Genomic DNA, 18384 nt, shown 5'->3' with positions numbered 1-18384 from the left:
TTGGCCTTTTATAAACGGCACCATTTGCTCTGGGGAGATAGCTCAAGTCAACGCAAAAGACTTTCTAATCTAACATGAAAATAATGAATTGTGTTTATAATTGAATTATTAGCCAATGAAGACTGCTGAGAAAGGCAGTATGGCATTTCATTCGAGCAGTATGACATAAAATTATATCTTCCAACACAAAATAACTGATTTAATGTGCTCCGTAAGTGTATTCCAAAAAAAAAAGCTTGACAATTTAAAACTGTCTTGAACATGGCAAGTGTTTTCCAGACATACTGTTTGTGTTTGCATCGAAATGAATGAAACAAGGAATTAACTGTATGGGCGGCAAGGCACTTCCTTTTCAGCTAGATCACTGATATCCACATTATTTATATCCTTGATCCTACTAATTATGATGTCCATGTGATGGTCTAACCTAGAGAATTCCAACAAAAGTTTGCATCAGTACTCCTTCATTTCTTATGAACTGAAATGTCAATGTAGGTTTTCGTTGTTTTTTTATTTCCTTGATGCTTCTTGATTCATTTCTTGGATTTCTTATTGATCCTTTGATCCCTGGAGCCAATTATAACTTAGTCTGTATCAAGGGTAAATACCCACTATATATGCTGCTACATTATCATACAGCGAAAAAGCAATGCAACCTGAAACCAGAAGACATGAATTTTAGTCTTGTCTTTTGCTACCTGTGTAATTTTGAATGTCGCTTAACACCTATGAACCCCAGGGTCTGTTTAGCAGTTATATCGAGATAACAGCAACCTCAAAGAGCTTTTGAAAAATTTAAATGAGATAAGTAATATGAAAAACATCTATTAGACTGTAGATCTTCCCTGGATACTACATGTCCTGCCAGTTCATATTTGAACTAATTTTTCCCCCAGTCAGGCTCCTGCCTCTTGAATTTCTACCTCAGTACACGTCGTCGTGTCCTTTCCTCCAGCTAACCAAATCAGACATCTTATCTTCTCCATCTCACTTTCTCCATCCAATTCAGGATCTGACGGTGTTATATGTACATTAATTACACTTCTAAACTGTTCCCCTGCTCTCTGTTCCCAATGTCATAACCTTGGTTTGGGCTCTTACTGTCTCTTGACGATTGTAGCTTTTTAACTTGTCTCTTTGCTTTGCGTTCGTCCCCTCAACAATCTGTCATACACTGTGCTGCCAGGGCTATAGCATAACTGTGACTATAACACTCTCCAGCTTAAAATTATTCAGTAAGAACTGTTTTATGTGATACGGAAGCTGCAGCCCCAATCAGTGTCTCATAAATTGCCGTTATATTGAAAAAAATAAAAACAAAAATGATGACTGAAAGATTCTGCTGGTAGGATTAATTACCACCAACCAATCAATAGCCAGAAACGCCTGATAGGTCTGGGTGGAGGGAAACAGTTAGTGCCCCATCTCTGCCTTCCCTGATGAGAGGGCAGTCATTGCTTGTCTGAGGCTCCATCCCTTCACTCTCCCACACCAGCTTCCCTGGAACTCGAAGAATGAAGTCCTGTAAGCAGGAGAAAAAGCCTTTTAACAGACAGGCTAAAGCCTACATTTTTGTCATCCATCTTTTCTGAGTAACAAAAATCAGGCAATGGCAAGGTAAATTTATTCTTTAAAATAGTTTCCCTAAGTAGTAAAAATCAAGAATGAAATACTAACTGCCCTCTTCTCCATGTGCAGTAACGACCGAGACAAATTTATTTACACTAATTCTCCCCTTCCTAGTCTGTTAATATAATCTTGAGTTCTGATAACATTATAGTTAAGTAATTATTTCAAATGTTCTGTCTTCTCCTTAAATAATTATTTATATATCTGCATTTAATTATTTGGTCATGTTTATAAAATTATTTTTGTTTATTAAAACTTACCTATTTTTCTTCTACTCACCTGCAGCCATTTAACACTAGGATTTTCCTTTCTTAAACTGTTCAATACTATTAATTTCTTTCTTAGCTTGAATAAATTTCTAAGTATGTTTTATGACTACTTAGGTAAGGCCAAGATTATATACAAACCTTGGCTGGCTATAACATTTATCACTATTTATTTTTTCTCTAAAAAGTATCATGTACATTTTGTCTGGTAATAGACTTCTATGATTACAGTGTTTATTTTTTGTTTAATTCCCCCTTCAAATTTCTAAATGTTGCTATGTTGTTTCCTAACACAGTTATGATGAGATGTTCAAAGTTGTCAGTCCTCTTGTTTTTATCTGTTTAATTTTCAGTCCAGAATTTTTTAGGAACATCTTTGTGATTTTGTAGGCAGGAGTTAACTGGCACCCTTTCTTGTCCATGTTAGGAGCCTATTGAGGCAAATCCTGTGCTTTACCTAGAAAGAAACTTCACTTTGAGAAGCTCTGCACAAATACTATGGCTGCTGGTCTACATTTTTTCAAGGTCTTGTATTGACTACTCATAGTTCATATGTGTTCCCAACTTCTGCCTCTCTGTGCTTAGGGGTTTTTTATTTATTTTTATTTTATTTTTTACATTATGGTGGGAAAACCCATATATTTCTCATGAATACTTGCATTAAATTTTGGACTTTTTGTTATTAGAAATATTTTTCCTTAGTTGGGCCCCATTTACTTCATAACTTTAAATTTTTCTCCCTCCCTTCACCCACCCACCTTCCTTCCTTCCTTCCTTCCTTCCTTCCTTCCTTCCTTCCTTCCTTCCTTCCTTTCCTTCTTCCCTCATTCCCTCCCTCCCTTCCCTCCTTCCTCCCTTCCTCCCTTCCTTCCTTTCTTTTTCCCTCCCTCCCTTCCTTCCTTCCTTCCTTCCTTCCTTCCTTCCTTCCTTCCTTCCTCCCTTGTTCCTTCCTTCTGTAATTAGATAGGAATAGGTATGCTTTCTGCATTTTCCTCTAAATTATGAAAGACTTTTCTCTGTTATTTCTGTAGTTAACTTCCTCAACTATGGATTTTAATTATATTTTTACATTTTAACTTCTTTGCAATCTCCTACCTTACTCTACTACCTTTCATCTCAGCATCAAGGCTTTTCTTTGTGGTTTATTATTCCTGGGCTTTATTAAAGATGCATAAATGTCTTGTAAAAATAACTTCTGGTTCCTATAAGAAATCATTTTCAGAATTATGACCCTCTCTGAATATTGAGACTGATACTCTCTTTAGCCTTTGCTGTAATCTATTTTCCTCAGTCTTATATAGGTCCCTCTTCTTCATTTTCCTGTTACTTATTCTAGAACCAGGAGAAATATATAAAAACGATATTTTTAAATAAGAGGTTTGTGTTCACAGCATTCATAACAAAGTTGGTAAAAATTACAACACTCAATGTGTAAAATTATCAGGCAGCTTCCTGTGTTCTCCTTACTCTTGGATAGTTTACCTGTGAGGAAAAAATGCACTTCTGTATTCCAATTTTATCATACCTCTTCCCGCCTTCTCCCATCCCACATGCCTATAGACACTGTATACCACCCTTTTCATTACCAGGATGTTATCATCTCTGAATAAATATAGAGAGATGAGAATGAACTCAAATAATACTCTCACTACTTAAAAAAAAATCAGTACCTTAAGATAAAGGATTGGCTGCACTTTCTCTGATTCTATGCAAAATAGGGTAAACAGTAGAGATTATTATTTTTTAAAAAAGTTTTTTCTTTTACTTTTTTTTGGGAAAACAAGGCTGCTGTGTTTCAAGAAGTGGCATGTGGGTGCTCCTTATTGCTTTCAGCTTTATCAACTTTATGGTTTATGGAAATTCCCTTTAAGTTGCTATTATTAGTGATGTGTCTTTCTGTTTTCGGGATCGTGTGGATTTTTGACATTGTCAATGCTTTCTGGAATATTTGTTGCAATGTTGAAATAAGTTGGCAAGGGTTGCTACTTAGAGACATTTTAATTCCATTTAAAAATTAAAATCCACTAATTGAGGAAATGCATATAAAGGAGTAAGAAGAACCTAGGAAAACTTTTAAATGCTGATGTTCCTAACTTCTATAAATGTGTGCATGTGTGTATGTATATATCGTTATTTTAGACAAGCCAGTAAAACTCTGGCTCAGTTTCTTTATTTACAAAATTAGAGCAAATCTATAATAGTTACATATTATTTTGTACAACTTTAATTTCATGGCAATGTAAAACCAAGTCAATATGCTGATACTTGAGACTTTCTGAATTATAATGAGTTCACGAAGAAGCTAGTGCTGTATGAAAATTTCTAGCCTAATCCAATTTGAATTCCTTTCTATGTGCATTGATTTTCAATTTTACTTTTGTTTTCGACAAACTCCAGTTTATAAGTATTGATGTTTCTGTTTTTGACGAAAGCATTTTCATTCACAGACAATTTTGTGATCAGCAGCATTAATTGAAAATAGTGTGTTGCTGGTGAAGCATTTCTCTACCATAGGTGGCTAACACTGATGGATCTTTTTCAATCCATAGTTCAATGAGACTATCCTAGGTTAGCTACAATTTTCCAGACTTGAAAGAGAAAAGAAGAATCAAAACCTTCTGATTATGAAATATATTCAGGGGAAAAGAAGTTTTACGAACTCTATGAGTATCCTCTCTTTTAATTGACCGTAATATGAAGTATAAATGATAAGTAGTCTGGGGAATGACTTATTCTCCATCTTGGTGGTCATCTGGATAGACTTCTCCTTCCAGTCACTCTATGACTTTAATGAAGACGTTATCAAACTCATATCTTTTTTATGTCAAAGAAATAGTATGTTTGGAATTCAATTTAGCATTCTGAACCTTGTCATTTTACATAGAGTATTTCATTCAAATCTCACAATAATCTCTAAAAAGTGAGTTTTGCTGTATTTTCTTTATAGACAAGTAAATTAAGACTGAGGTAGGGTACATAAATTGCCCTATAACATATGCCTAATTAGTGGCAGAGCTAAGATTTCATCTTGATGTTTCCGACTCTAAAGTTCATGTTCATAAGCATCATGTTAAGTGCATCAATTAGGATTTTGTCTTATTTGGCAGATTCCTGACTACAATTGCATAACCAAACAGCTTTCTTTATTGCACATGACAAGTAGTGCAGTGCTGATGTGAGTACTTAAGGAAATCTTCAAGGTCCAAGCTTCTTCTAGCTTCCTTTTCTGTCATGTATAGCAGGTGATTTTTATCCTCCTTGTTGAAAGAAGGCTGCTGTGCCTTATGGTATCATGGAATATATGCATTACAAGCAGGAGGAAGAGGATGCGCAAAGGAGAACAATAACACCTGTTATTTAATTTTAAAATTTTTTCTTAACCAGAAAAATAATAGCTTACCTGGAAGTCTTCATAATATGCTTCCTTTTCTAGCTCATTAGCCAAATCTGCACTGTATGGCTATTCCAAGCTTCAAGGGAGTCTAGGCAGTCAATTTTAAATCAAACTTACTGAAATATAAATTAGATACAATGAACTTCATACATTAATGTACACAGGTCTATGACCTTGGGCAAATGTATACATTCATGTAATCACTACTCCAATCAAGATACAGAGAATTCCATCTTGAGGGGGCTAACTTAATTGAGCATATTGCCATTTTGAACAAAATTCATGTTCCATTAGAAAAGGAGACAAATAGTATTAGGTAGGCAATAGGCAGCACCTGCCACACTAAGGTTAAATATTGACATTTATGTAATGGTTTAGAAAAGCAGAACTGCAAGACAGAAAATACTTCTTGGTGGGAGAAAACTTGGGTTACAACTAATCTAGCTTAAAAAGGGAACTTGGACAAGTCCCTCTGACCTATTTATGTCTCAGTTTTCTAGTACGAAAAAAGGTCTTGAAAAATCTTAAATGTGTCAAAAATTGTTTTTCAAATCAAATGAAATAATTTATGTGAAAGCACATTGACCTCTGTAAAGCCCTATTTAATATGAAGAATTGTCTTTAATTTTCATAATAAGAATGGTTTGATTTAGAAAATGATGATGACCTTGAACTTATGGGCCTGAAATATCACAGTTGTGAAATTCGAATAATCTTGTAAAATATGCTAACTTTTAAATTTATTAATGGTCTACAAATCAAGGCAATAAACAGCTATGACCAAAGTAATTTTTAATTTGTTCTCTTATTAGTTCTCTTTCAAACTATTTTTCATTTAGTAAAATTATCACAAATATGTAATTTTCAAAACCTTCAAAATATATGTACATTTATAACTAACAAATTCTTGTGTGATTTCCCAGTTTTTATAATATTAAAAAAAACTAGTCTTTCATTCGTGTGAAATATAAATTTTATTTTGAGAAATTTTACTTTTTCCAAAATCAAAGAGTGTTGAATCTTTGGAGTATCTTAGAAGAAGGCCGTTTTTAAAAAATTGATGTGTTTTGAGAAGAAAACACTCTCTTGAAATTCACCTTGTGGAATCAGTTGCAAGAGGTTAAACATTAAAACCTATTGTGAGTTTTTGGGGGTACTCTAGAACCAGAGCCCCTGACTGCTTGTTGTTCAGGATCTATGAAGAAATGTGATTATATGTGATATTTATTACTCAGATTCGTCAGAGCACTACTCTGAACTCAAACATATTACCAAAATGTGTCTCTTCTTTGCAGATTTTCACCATAATGAGAAGCAATACTAATCTTTATTGAAAATAAATGTATCTGGTAATGCAGACATGCATTTCCTCTGACCTATTTCATTTTTTCACATTAAACGTTTATTATTATTATTTTCCATTACAATCTTTATCCTTTCGTCCATAAAATTTTCAGGTTGGATTCAGTACTGTCTTTACTGGTCCTTGGGGAGGCTGCCAAATTAAACATGGCCTGCTTGAAAGCTTTAATGGACGTAGTGAGAGATTTTGTTTCAAGCATTATGTCTGTTCAAAATCAGGTAACATTGCTAATTTATATGTGAAAAGAGAACCGAAGAGAAACAGATTTTATTTTTGCCACTATTTAAATTGTATATCATATTAGCGCATATAATATGCATAACTTTATAATAATAAATTTAATTAAATATAAAAGCAAATTCACAGTTACCATTTATCATAAACATTTTTCATTTTCATTACATAATATTAAAATTTATATTTTGGTTGGGGTAAGATCACTTATTGAAACATTTCTGTATTGTTGGTTATTAAATTTGTTTCTAATTGTTCACAGTTAATTATAAGTAATGTTGAATTGTTATTCTCATACATAAAATCTCTATCAACACTTCTGTTTCTTTACAGTAGGCTAATAAAATTAAATTACCAAGTGAAAGACTGTGAAGTTTCTTTCAAAGTTTTTGGGACAGATGTCCAAATTATTCTCCATAAGATATATTAATAACTTTCTTGGATTCCTATGAACAATAAATGAAAGTGTCACACACTACAATGGAGTTGTATATCAAAAGGTTCCTTTTGAATATGATATGGAAAATAGTATCTCATTGAATTAATTTACATTCCATTGACTGCTAAGTAAATTGCAAAGTTGTTCTATATATAATTATTAGCTATCTATATTTTTTATTCTTTGAACTGTATTTTATGCAGTCTACTCATGGTAAACCCATTTTTTAATGAGCACATTTAGAAATATTACTTTATTATGGTCTTTTAACAATTATTATAAGTACACTGTGTAGTTATTGATATGCAAAGACATACTTTGATGATCAAATATCTATTTTCTTATTTCAGGAAGAAAGTTGCAAGGTAGATGATTTTTCCTGGGCCTGGAATGTAGTCTACATATATACAGTAATTCTTGCAGAAATCTGCTTGTATGCAGCCACTTCTGATTTGCGAAAAACTGCTTTAATTGGTTTCTGTCACTGTAAAAGTTCACAAAAAAATATTTTATACTTGGACAAATCAGTACCTCCAGAATTAAAGGAAACAAGTATTTTAAGTCTTTTGGAATATTTCTCTTCAAAAATGTCAGAGAATTGTAAGTAGATTGTTTTTTACTTTGATGAGTAATATTTTTAAGTGTCACTGTCTACATAATAGTAATAAGCATTCTACACAAAGTTAATATTTAGAAATAGCAAATAATTTTAAATTTTACAAATTTTGGAAGAATATAACATGATTTTTTTTTTTTTTTTGAGGCCAGGTGTCACTCTGTCACCCAGGCTGCAGTGCAGTGGCGTGATCCCTGCTCACTGTAACCTCCTCTTCTGCTTCAAGCCTTTCTCTTGCCTCAGCCTCCTGAGTAGCTGGGACTACAGGCACTGGCCACCATGCCTGGCTAAGTTTTGTATTTTTAGTAGAGCTGGGGTTTTGCCATGTTGGCCAGGCTGGTCTCAAACTCCTGACCTCAAGTGATCCACCACGTTTGCCTTCCAAAGTGCTGGGATTACATTCGTGAACCACTGCGCCCAGCCAGAAAATTTTTATCAATAATTTTAAAACAACTGAAATAAAAGTTAGATTCAGTTGACTGATGATTCAAATTATATTCCTTGAAAACAAAAGATGGATTTAGGCAAACCTGGGTGGTGTATATGAAGTTTATTTCCTCTTTATTTTTATTTTGTTCCCCATAGGATTTATCTTCTTTCCTCCATTTTCTCTAGGCATTTACTGTTTCCCTCTTGTTCCTTTCCTGCCCAGAGGATTTCTCTACAATTACTTCACTCAAATATTCTAGTACAATATTCACACCTGACATCTTATAGTCCATCAAATAGTGGCTGTCTTATGTCTCAGGACTAGAGGTCATTTTGCTACTGTATTTATGGGAGATAATAGAATAAAATATTTTGATTTTTCCAAGAGTACTATGGGGACAATGTTAACTCGAAGTCGTCTTTTGTGGTTGAATAAAACTTTACAGATTTATTGTGAAAAATAATTGCAATTTATATATTATTATAGTCTATTGTGTATGTGATTCTCACTTCCATTAAATGCTGAGATAATTGATACTGAAGAATCATGTCTGAATTATATTTCTAGTAACCCAGCATCTAGCATAATAATACATAATAGGTAAGCAATTATGATAGTGGATTTATAATGTAATTAAATAAATTATTAAATTTCAGATATAATGCAAGATTTTGGAAGGATTTAAAGAAGTAAGATATTGTCTTTAGCCAAAACCATAATTCACTGATTTGGGGGAAATTATGATTGAATATAATTTTAAATAGTAAGACTTTAGAAATAGATACACATTTCATTCTCAAAAACTTGCTCACTATTTTTAAATTGCCTTCAGTATATTTTTGGCTTAATCAATAGATTGAAACCCAGCTTCTGAGTGTAATTAGTGTGACCTTTTCCCGCTTTTCAAGCTTTTATTTTTTTATTGGTGCCAATTTTAAACAGATCTTTATTCTTAAGTACAAAAATTGTATTTCTTCCATGTTTATCTTATTAAGTGAAGATAAATGAAGGTATTCATTTCTTTTGCTGTTCACAATTTTAGTTATTCAGAATGTCAGAAATTTTCCTACACAGCAGCTCAATACATGATTTTTAAACCACCACTAAACAGACTCAGCTACAATTTTGGCCTTCAATTCTTGTCTGGCTATGTAGGTTAGTTTTTCCTGACTTCTAGTGGTAGGTCCAGAAAAGGCCCTCCATGGGAAGAATCTTTACTCCCAGAAACCTCTTGGCCTCCCTTTGGTCATGACCCCCTGTACTCTGGCATAATCTTATGATGATGGGATTGCACGTTTCTGTGGATACTCACAAAACTCACATTTTTTTCCTCCTCAACAGTCTGATATTTTTAAATTTAAGTATTATTATACTTTAAGTTCTGGGATACATGTGTAGAACTTGCAGGCTTGTTACATAGGTATACATGTGCCGTGGTGGTTTTAAAACCCATCTTCTTCGATTTAAGCCCCTCATGCATTAGGTATTTGTCCTAATGCTCTCCCTTCCCTTGCCCCCAACCCCTGACAGGCCCGGGTGTGTGATATTCCCCTCCCTGTGTCCATGGGTTCCCATTGTTCAACTCCCACTTATGAGTGAGAACATGCGATGTTTGGTTTTCTGTTCCTGTGTGAGTTTGCTAAGAATGATGGTTTCCAGCTTCATCCATGTCCCCACAAAGGACATGAACTCATTCCTTATTATGGCTTTATAGTATCCCATGGTGTATATGTGCCACATTTTCTTTATCCAGTCAATTATTGATGGGCATTTGGGTTGGTTCCAACTCTTCGCTATTGTGAATAGTGCTGCAATAAACATACGTGTGCATGTGTTTATAGTAGAATGATTTATAATCCTTTGGGTATATACCCAGTAATGTAATTGCTGGGTCAAATGGTATTTCTGGTTCTAGATCCTTGAGGAATCTCCACACTGTCTTCCACAATGGTTGAACTAATTTACACTCCCACCAACAGTGTAAAAGCGTTCCTATTTCTCCAGATCCTCTCCAGCATCTGTTGTTTCCTGACATTTTAATGATCGCCATTCTAAGTGGTATGAGATACTATCTCATTGTGGTTTTGATTTATACTTCTCTTATGACCAGTGATGATGAGCTTTTTTTCATATGCTTGTTTTGGCCACATAAATGTTTTCTTTTAAATAGTGTCTGTTCATATCCTTTGCCCACTTGTTGATGGGTTTTTTTTTCTTGTAAATTTGTTCAAGTTCCTTGTAGATTCTGGATATTAGACCTTTGTCAGAAAGATAGATTGAAAAAATTTTCTTCCATTCTGTCGGTTGCCTGTTCACCCTGATGATAGTTTCTTTTGCCGTGCAGAAGCTCTTTAGTTTAATTAGACCCCTTTGTCAATTTTGGCTTTTGTTGCCATTGCTTTCGGTGTTTTAGTCATGAAGTCTTTGCCCATGCCTGTGTCCTGAATGGTATTGCTTAGGTTTTCTTCTAGGGTTTTTGTGGTTTTAGATCTTCCATTTAAGTCTTTAACGCATCTTGAGTTAATTTTTGTATAAGGTGTAAGGAAGGGGTCCAGGTTCACTTTTCTGCATATGGCTAGCCAGTTTTCCCAGCACCATTTATTAAATAGGAAATCCTTTCCCCATTGCTTGTTTTTGTCAGGTTTGTCGAAGATCAGATGATTGTAAGTGTGTTGTGTTATTTCTGAAGCCTCTGTTCTGTTCCACTGGTTTATATATCTGTTTTGGTACCAGTACCATGCTGTTGTGGTTACTATAGCCTTGTAGTATAGTTTGAAGTCAGGTAGCGTGATGCCTCCAGCTTTGTTCTCTTTGCTTAGGATTTTCTTGGCTATACAAACTCTTTTTTCATTCCATATGAAATTTAATGTTTTTTATAGTTCTGTGAGGAAAGTCAGTGGTAGCTTGATGGGAATAGTATTGAATCTATAAATTAATTTGGGCAGTATTGCCATTTTTACGATATTGATTCTTCGTATCCATGAGCATGGAATGTTTTTCCATTTGTTTGTGTCCTCTCTTATTTCCTTGAGCAGTGGTTTGTAGTTCTCCTTGAAGAGGTCCTTCACATCCTTTTCAAGTTTGATTCCTAAGTATTTTATTTTCTTTGTAGCAGTTGTGAATGGGAGCACATTCATGATTTGGGCTCTCTATCACTGGTGTATAGGAATGCTTGTGATTTTTGCAAATTAATTTTATATTCTGAGATTTTGCTGAAGTTGTTTGTCAGCTTGAGGAGTTTTTGGGCTGAGCCAGTGGGGTTTTCTAAATATGCAATCATGTCATCTGCAAACAGAGAGAAGTTGACTTCCTCTATTCCTATTTGAATGCCCTTCATTTCTTTCTCTTGCCTGATTTCCCTGGTCAGAACTTCCAATACTATGTTGAATAGGAGTGGTGAAAGAGGGCATCTTTGTCTGGTGCCAGTTGTCGAAGGAAATACTTCTAGCTTTTGCCTATTCAGTATGATATTGGCTATGAGTTTGTTACTGATGGCTCTTATTGTTTTGAGATATGTTCATCAATACCCAGTTTATTGAGTGCTTTTAGCATTAAGGGGTGTTGAATTTTATCAAAGGCCTTTTCTGCATCTATTGAGATAATCATGTGGCTTTTGTCATTGGTTCTGTTCATATGATGGATTATGTTTATTGATTTGCATATGTTGAACCAGCCTTGCATCTGAGGGATGAAGCTGACTTGATCGTGGTGGATAAGCTTTTTATGTGCTGCCTGCTTTGGTTTGCTAGTGTTTTACTGAGGATTTTCACATCGGTGTTCATCAGGGATATTGGCCTGAAACCTTTTTTTGTTGTGTCTCTGCCAGGTTTTGCTATCAGGATGATGCTGGCCTCATAAAATGTGTTAGGGAGGAGTCCCCATTTTTCTATTGTTTGGAATAGTTTCAGAAGGAATGGTACCAGCTCCTCTTTGTACCTCTGGTAGAATTCGGCTGTGATTCCATCTGGTTCTGGTCTTTTTTTTTGGTTGGTAGGCTATTACTGCCTCAATTTCAGAACTTGTTATTTGTCCCTTCAGATATCCAACTTCTTCCTGATTTAGTCTTGGGAGGGAGTGTGGGTCCAGGAATTTATCCATTTCTTCTAGGTTTTCTAGTTTATTTGCATAAAGGTGTTTATAGTATTCTCTGATGGTAGTTTGTATTTCTGTGGGATCAGTGGTGATGTCCCCTTTATCATTTTTTATTGCATGTATTTGATTCTTCTCTCTTTTCTTCTTTAATAGTCTGGCTAGCATTCTATCTATTTTGTTATTCTTTTCCAAAAACCAGCTCCTGGATTCATTGATTTTTTTGAAGGACTTTTTGTGTCTCTATCTCCTTCAGTTCTGCTCTGATTTTAGTTATTTCTTGCCTTCTGCTCGCTTTTGAATTTGTTTGTTCTTGCTTCTCTACTTCTGTTAACTGTGATGTTAGGGTGTCGATTTTAGATCTTCCCCGCTTTCTGATGTGGGCATTTAGTACTATAAATTTCCCTTTTAAAAGTGCTTTAGCTGTGTCCCAGAGATTCTGGTACGTTGTTCCTTTGTTGTCACTGGTTTCAAAGAACTTATTTGTTTCTGCCTTAATTTCATCATTTACACAGTAGTCATCCAGGAGCAGGTTGTTGAGTTTTCATGTAGTTTTGTGGTTTTCAGTGAGTTTCTTAATCCTGAGTTCTAGTTTGATTGCACTGTGGTCTGAGAGACTGTTATGATTTCTGTTCTTTTCATTTGCTGAAGAGCGTTTTACTTCCAATTATGTGGTCAATTTTAGAATAGGTGTGATGTGGTGCTGAGAAGAGTGTATATTCTGTTGATTTGTGGTGGAGAGTTTTGTAGATGTCTATTAGGTCCACTTGGTCCAGAGCTGAGTTCAATTCCTGAATATCCTTGTTAATTTCCTGTCTCATTGATCTGTCTAATATTGACAGTGGGGTATTAAAGTCTCCCACTATTATTGTGTGGGAGTCTATATCTCTTTGTAGGTGTCTAAGAACTTGCTTTATGAATCTGAGGGCTCCTGTATTGGGTGCATATATGTTTAAGATAGCTCTTCTTGTTGCATGGATCCCTTTACCATTATGTAATGCCATTCTTTGTCTTTTTTTATCTTTGTTGGCTTAAAGTCTGTTTCATCAGAGACTAGGATTGCAACCCCTGCATTTTTGCTTTCCATTTGCTTGGTAAATATTCCTCCATTCCTTTATTTTGAGCCTATGTGTGTCTTTGCATGTGAGATGGGTCTCGTGAATACAGCACACTGATGGATCTTGACTCTTTATCCAGTTTTCTAGTCGGTGTCTTTTAATTGGGACATTTAGCCTATTAACATTTAAGGTTAATATTGTTATGTGTGAATTTGATCCTGTCTTCATGATGCTAGCTGGTTATTTTGCACAGTAGTTGATGCAGTTTCTTCATAGTGTCATTGGTCTTTATATTTTGGCATGTTTTTGCAGGGGCTGGTACTGGTCTTTCCTTTCCATATTTAGTGCCTCTTTCAGGAGCTCTTGTAAGGCAGGCCTGGTGGTGACAAAATACTTTAGCATTTCCTTGTCTCTAAAGGATTTTATTTCTCCTTCACTTATGAAGCAAATGAGTTTGGCTTGATATGAAATTCTGGGTTGAAAATTCTTTTCTTTTTTTTTATTATTATTATACTTTAAGTTTTAGGGTACATGTGCACAATGTACAGGTTAGTTACATATGTATACATGTGCCATGCTGGTGTGCCGCACCCATTAACTCGTCATTTAGCATTAGGTATATCTCCTAATGCTATCCCTCCCCCCTCCCCCCACCCCACAACAGTCCCCAGAGTGTGATGTTCCTCTTCCTCTGTCCGTGTGTTCTTATTGTTCAATTCCCATCTATGAGTTAGAACATGCGGTGTTTGGTTTTTTGTCCTTGTGATAGTTTACTGAGAATGATAATTTCCAATTTCATCCATGTCCCTACAGAGGACATGAACTCCTCATTTTTTATGGCTGCACAGTATTCCATGGTGTATATGTGCCACATTTTCTTAATCCAATCTATCATTGTTGGACATTTGGCTTGGTTCTAAGTCTTTGCCATTGTGAATAGTGCCGCAATAAACATACGTGTGCATATGTCTTTATAGCAGCATGATTTATAGTCCTTTGGGTATATATCCAGTAATTGGATGGCTGGGTCAAATGGTATTTCTAGTTCTAGATCCCTGAGGAATCGCCACACTGACTTCCACAATGGTTGAACTAGTTTACAGTCCCACCAACAGTGTAAAAGCGTTCCTATTTCTTCACAGCCTCTCCAGCACCTGTTGTTTCCTGACTTTTTAATGATTGCCATTCTAACTGGTGTGAGATGGTATCTCATTGTGGTTTTGATTTGCATTTCTCTGATGGCCAGTGATGATGAGCATTTTTTCATGTGTCTTTTGGCTGCATAGATGTCTTCTTTTGAGAAATGTCTATTCATATCCTTTGCCCACTTTTTGATGGGGTTGTTTGTTTTTTTCTTGTAAATTTGAGTTCATTGTAGATTGTGGATATTAGCCCTTTGTCAGATGAGTAGTTTGCAAAAATTTTCTCCCATTTTGTAGGTTGCCTGCTCGCTCTGATGGTAGTTTCTTTTGCTGTGCAGAAGCTCTTTAGTTTAATTAGATCCCATTTGTCAATTTTGGCTTCTGTTGCCATTGCTTTTGGTGTTTTAGACATGAAGTCCTTGCCCATGCCTATGTCCTGATTGGTAATGCCTAGGTTTTCTTCTAGGGTTTTTATGGTTTTAGGTCTAACATTTAAGTCTTTAATCCATCTTGAATTAATTTTTGTGTAAGGTGTAAGGAAGGGATCCAGTTTCAGCTTTCTACATATGGCTAGCCAGTTTTCCCAGCACCATTTATTAAATAGGGAATCCTTTCCCCATTGCTTGTTTTTCTCAGGTTTGTCAAAGATCAGATAGTTGTAGATATGTGGTGTTATTTCTGAGGGCTCTGTTCTGTTCCAGTGATCTATATCTCTGTTTTGGTACCAGTACCATGCTGTTTTGGTTACTGTAGCCTTGTAGTATAGTTTGAAGTCAGGTAGCGTGATGCCTCCAGCTTTGTTCTTTTGGCTTAGGATTGACTTGGCGATGTGGGCTCTTTTTTGGTTCCATATGAACTTTAAAGTAGTTTTATCCAATTCTGTGAAGAAAGTCACTGGTAGCTTGATGGGGATGGCACTGAATCTATAAATTACCTTGGGCAGTATGGCCATTTTCACAATATTGATTCTTCCTACCCATGAGCATGGAATGTCCTTCCATTTGTTTGTATCCTCTTTTATTTCATTGAGCAGTGGTTTGTAGTTCTCCTTGAAGAGGTCCTTCACGTCACTTGTAAGTTGGATTCCTAAGTATTTTATTCGCTTTGAAGCAATTGTGAATGGGAGTTCACTCATGATTTGGCTCTGTTCATCTGTTATTGGTGTATAAGAATGCTTGTGATTTTTGCACATTGATTTTGTGTCCTGAGACTGCTGAAGTTGCTTATCAGCTTAAGGAGATTTTGGGCTGAGACAATGGGGTTTTCTAGATATACAATCATGTCGTCTGCAAACAGGGACAGTTTGACTTCCTCTTTTCCTAATTGAATACCCTTTATTTCCTTCTCCTGCCTAATTGCCCTGGCCAGAACTTCCAACACTATGTTTAATAGGAGGGGTAAGAGAGGTCATCCCTATCTTGTGCCAGTTTTCAAAGGGAATGCTTCCAGTTTTTGCCCATTCAGTATGATATTGGCTGTGGGTTTGTCATAGATAGCTCTTATTATTTTGAAATACGTCCCATCAATACCTAATTTATTGAGAGTTTTTAGCATGAAGGGTTGTTGAATTTTGTCAAAGGCTTTTTCTGCATCTATTGAGATAATCATGTGGTTTTTGTCTTTGGCTCTGTTTATATGCTGGATTACATTTATTGATTAGCATATATTGAACCAGCCTTGCATCCCAGGGATGAAGCCCACTTGATCATGGTGGATAAGCTTTTTGATGTGCTGCTGGATTCGGTTTGCCAGTATTTTACTGAGTATTTTTGCATCAATGTTCATCAAGGATATTGGTCTAAAATTCTCTTTATTTGTGGTGTCTCTGCCTAGCTTTGGTATCAGGATGATGCTGGCCTCAAAATGAGTTAGGGAGGATTCCCTCTTTTTCTGTTGATTGGAATAGTTTCAGAAGGAATGGTACCAGTTCCTCTTTGCACCTCTGGTAGAATTCGGCTGTGAATCCATCTGATCCTGGACTCTTTTTGGCTGGTAAGCTATTGATTATTGCCACACTTTCAGAGCCTGTTATTGGTCTATTGAGGGATTCAACTTCTTCCTGGTTTAGTCTTGGGAGAGTGTATGTGTCGAGGAATTTATCCATTTCTTCTAGATTTTCTAGTTTATTTGCATAGAGGTGTTTGTAGTATTCTCTGATGGTAGTTTGTATTTCTGTGGGATCGGTGGTGATATCCCCTTTATCATTTTTTATTGCGTCTATTTGATTCTTATCTTTTCTTTAAGAATGTTGAATATTGGCCCCCACTCTCTTCTGGCTTGTAGGGTTTCTGCTGAGACATCTGCTGTTAGTCTGATGGGCTTCCCTTCGTAGGTAACCTGATCTTTCTCTCTGGTTGCCCTTAACAATTTTTCCTTCATTTCATCCTTGGAGAATCAGACAATTATGTGTCTTGGGGTTGCTCTTCTCGAGGAGTATCTTAGTGGTGTTCTCTGTATTTCCTGAATTTGCATGTTGGCCTGTCTTACTAGGTTGGGGAAGTTCTTCCGGATAATATCCTGAACTGTGTTTTCCAACTTGGTTCCATTCTCCCCATCACTTTCAGGTACACCAGTCAGTTGTAGGTTTGGTCTTTCCACATGGTCCCATATCTCTTGGAGGTTTTGTTCATTCCTTTTCATTCTTTTTTCTCTGATTTTGTCTTTATGCTTTGTTTCATTAAGTTGATCTTCAATCTCTGATATCTTTTCTTCCACTTGATCAATTCAGCTATTGATACTTGTGTATGCTTCACAAAGTTCTCATGCTGTGTTTTTTGGCTCCATCAGGTCATTTATGTTCTTTTCTAAACTGGATATTCTAGTTAGCAGTTCCTGTAACCTTTTATCAAAGTTCTTAGTTTCCTTGTATTGGGTTAGAACATGCTCCTTTAGCTCAGAGGAGTTTGTTATTACCCACCTTTTGAAGCCTACTTCTGTCAACTCATCAAACTCTTTCTTCATACAGTTTTGTGCCCTTGTTGGAAAGGAGTTGCGATCATTTGGAGGAGAAAAGGCATTCTGGTTTTTAGAATTTTCAGCATTTTTGCACTGGTTTTCCCTCATCTTTGTGAATTTATCTACCTTTGATCTTTGATGCTGATGCCTTTTGGATAGTGTTTTTGAGTGGGTGTCCTTTTAGTTGATATTGATGTTATTGCTTTTTGTTTCTAGTTTTCCTTCTAACAGTCAGGCCCCTCTTCTGCAGGTCTGCTGGAGTTTGCTGGAGGTCCACTCCAGACCCTGTATGCCTGGGTATCACCAGCAGAAGCTGCAGTATGGCAAAGATTGCTGCCTCTTCCTTCCTCTGGTAGCTTCATCCCAGAGGGGTACCTGCCTGATGCCAGCCGGAGCTCTCCTGTGTGAGGTGTCTGTTGACCCCTGCTGGGAGGCATCTCCCAGTCAGGAGGCACAGGGGTCAGCGACCCATTTGAGGGGGCAGTTTGCCCTTTAGCAGAGCTTGAGCACTGTGCTGAGAGATCCGCTGCTCTGTTCAAAGCTGGCAGCAGGAAAGTTTAAGTCTGCTGAAGCTGCGCCAATAGCTACCCTTTCCCCCAGGTGCTCTGTCCCAAGGAGATGGGAGTTTTATCTACAAGCCCCTGACTGGGGAGGCTGCCTTTCTTTCGGAGATTCCCTGCCCAGTGAGGAGGAATCTAGAGAGGCAGTCTGGCCACAGCTGCTTTGCCGTGCTGCAGTGAGTTTGGCTTCCTTAAGACTGTGAGGGGAA

General features: G+C 36.3%; 1 protein-coding gene across 7 annotated transcripts in view; it reads left to right on the top strand.

Annotated features, from left to right (window-relative positions):
• TMEM232 (transmembrane protein 232) overlaps positions 1-18384 on the top strand; it is a 324485-nt gene that overhangs the window by 128464 nt on the left and 177637 nt on the right. For all 7 annotated transcript variants that reach the window (XM_055387542.2, XM_055387541.2, XM_063706702.1 and 4 more), the window contains 2 exons: positions 6747-6870; positions 7676-7925. In XM_055387542.2, coding sequence (XP_055243517.2) covers positions 6747-6870; positions 7676-7925 — 374 coding nt within the window. The remainder of the gene's footprint in view (positions 1-6746; positions 6871-7675; positions 7926-18384) is intronic.

The sequence above is a fragment of the Gorilla gorilla genome, chromosome 4 (assembly GCF_029281585.2).
Source record: "Gorilla gorilla gorilla isolate KB3781 chromosome 4, NHGRI_mGorGor1-v2.1_pri, whole genome shotgun sequence".
In the NCBI taxonomy this organism is placed as follows: domain Eukaryota; kingdom Metazoa; phylum Chordata; class Mammalia; order Primates; family Hominidae; genus Gorilla; species Gorilla gorilla.
This window is presented reverse-complemented; position numbering and strand designations above follow the sequence as displayed.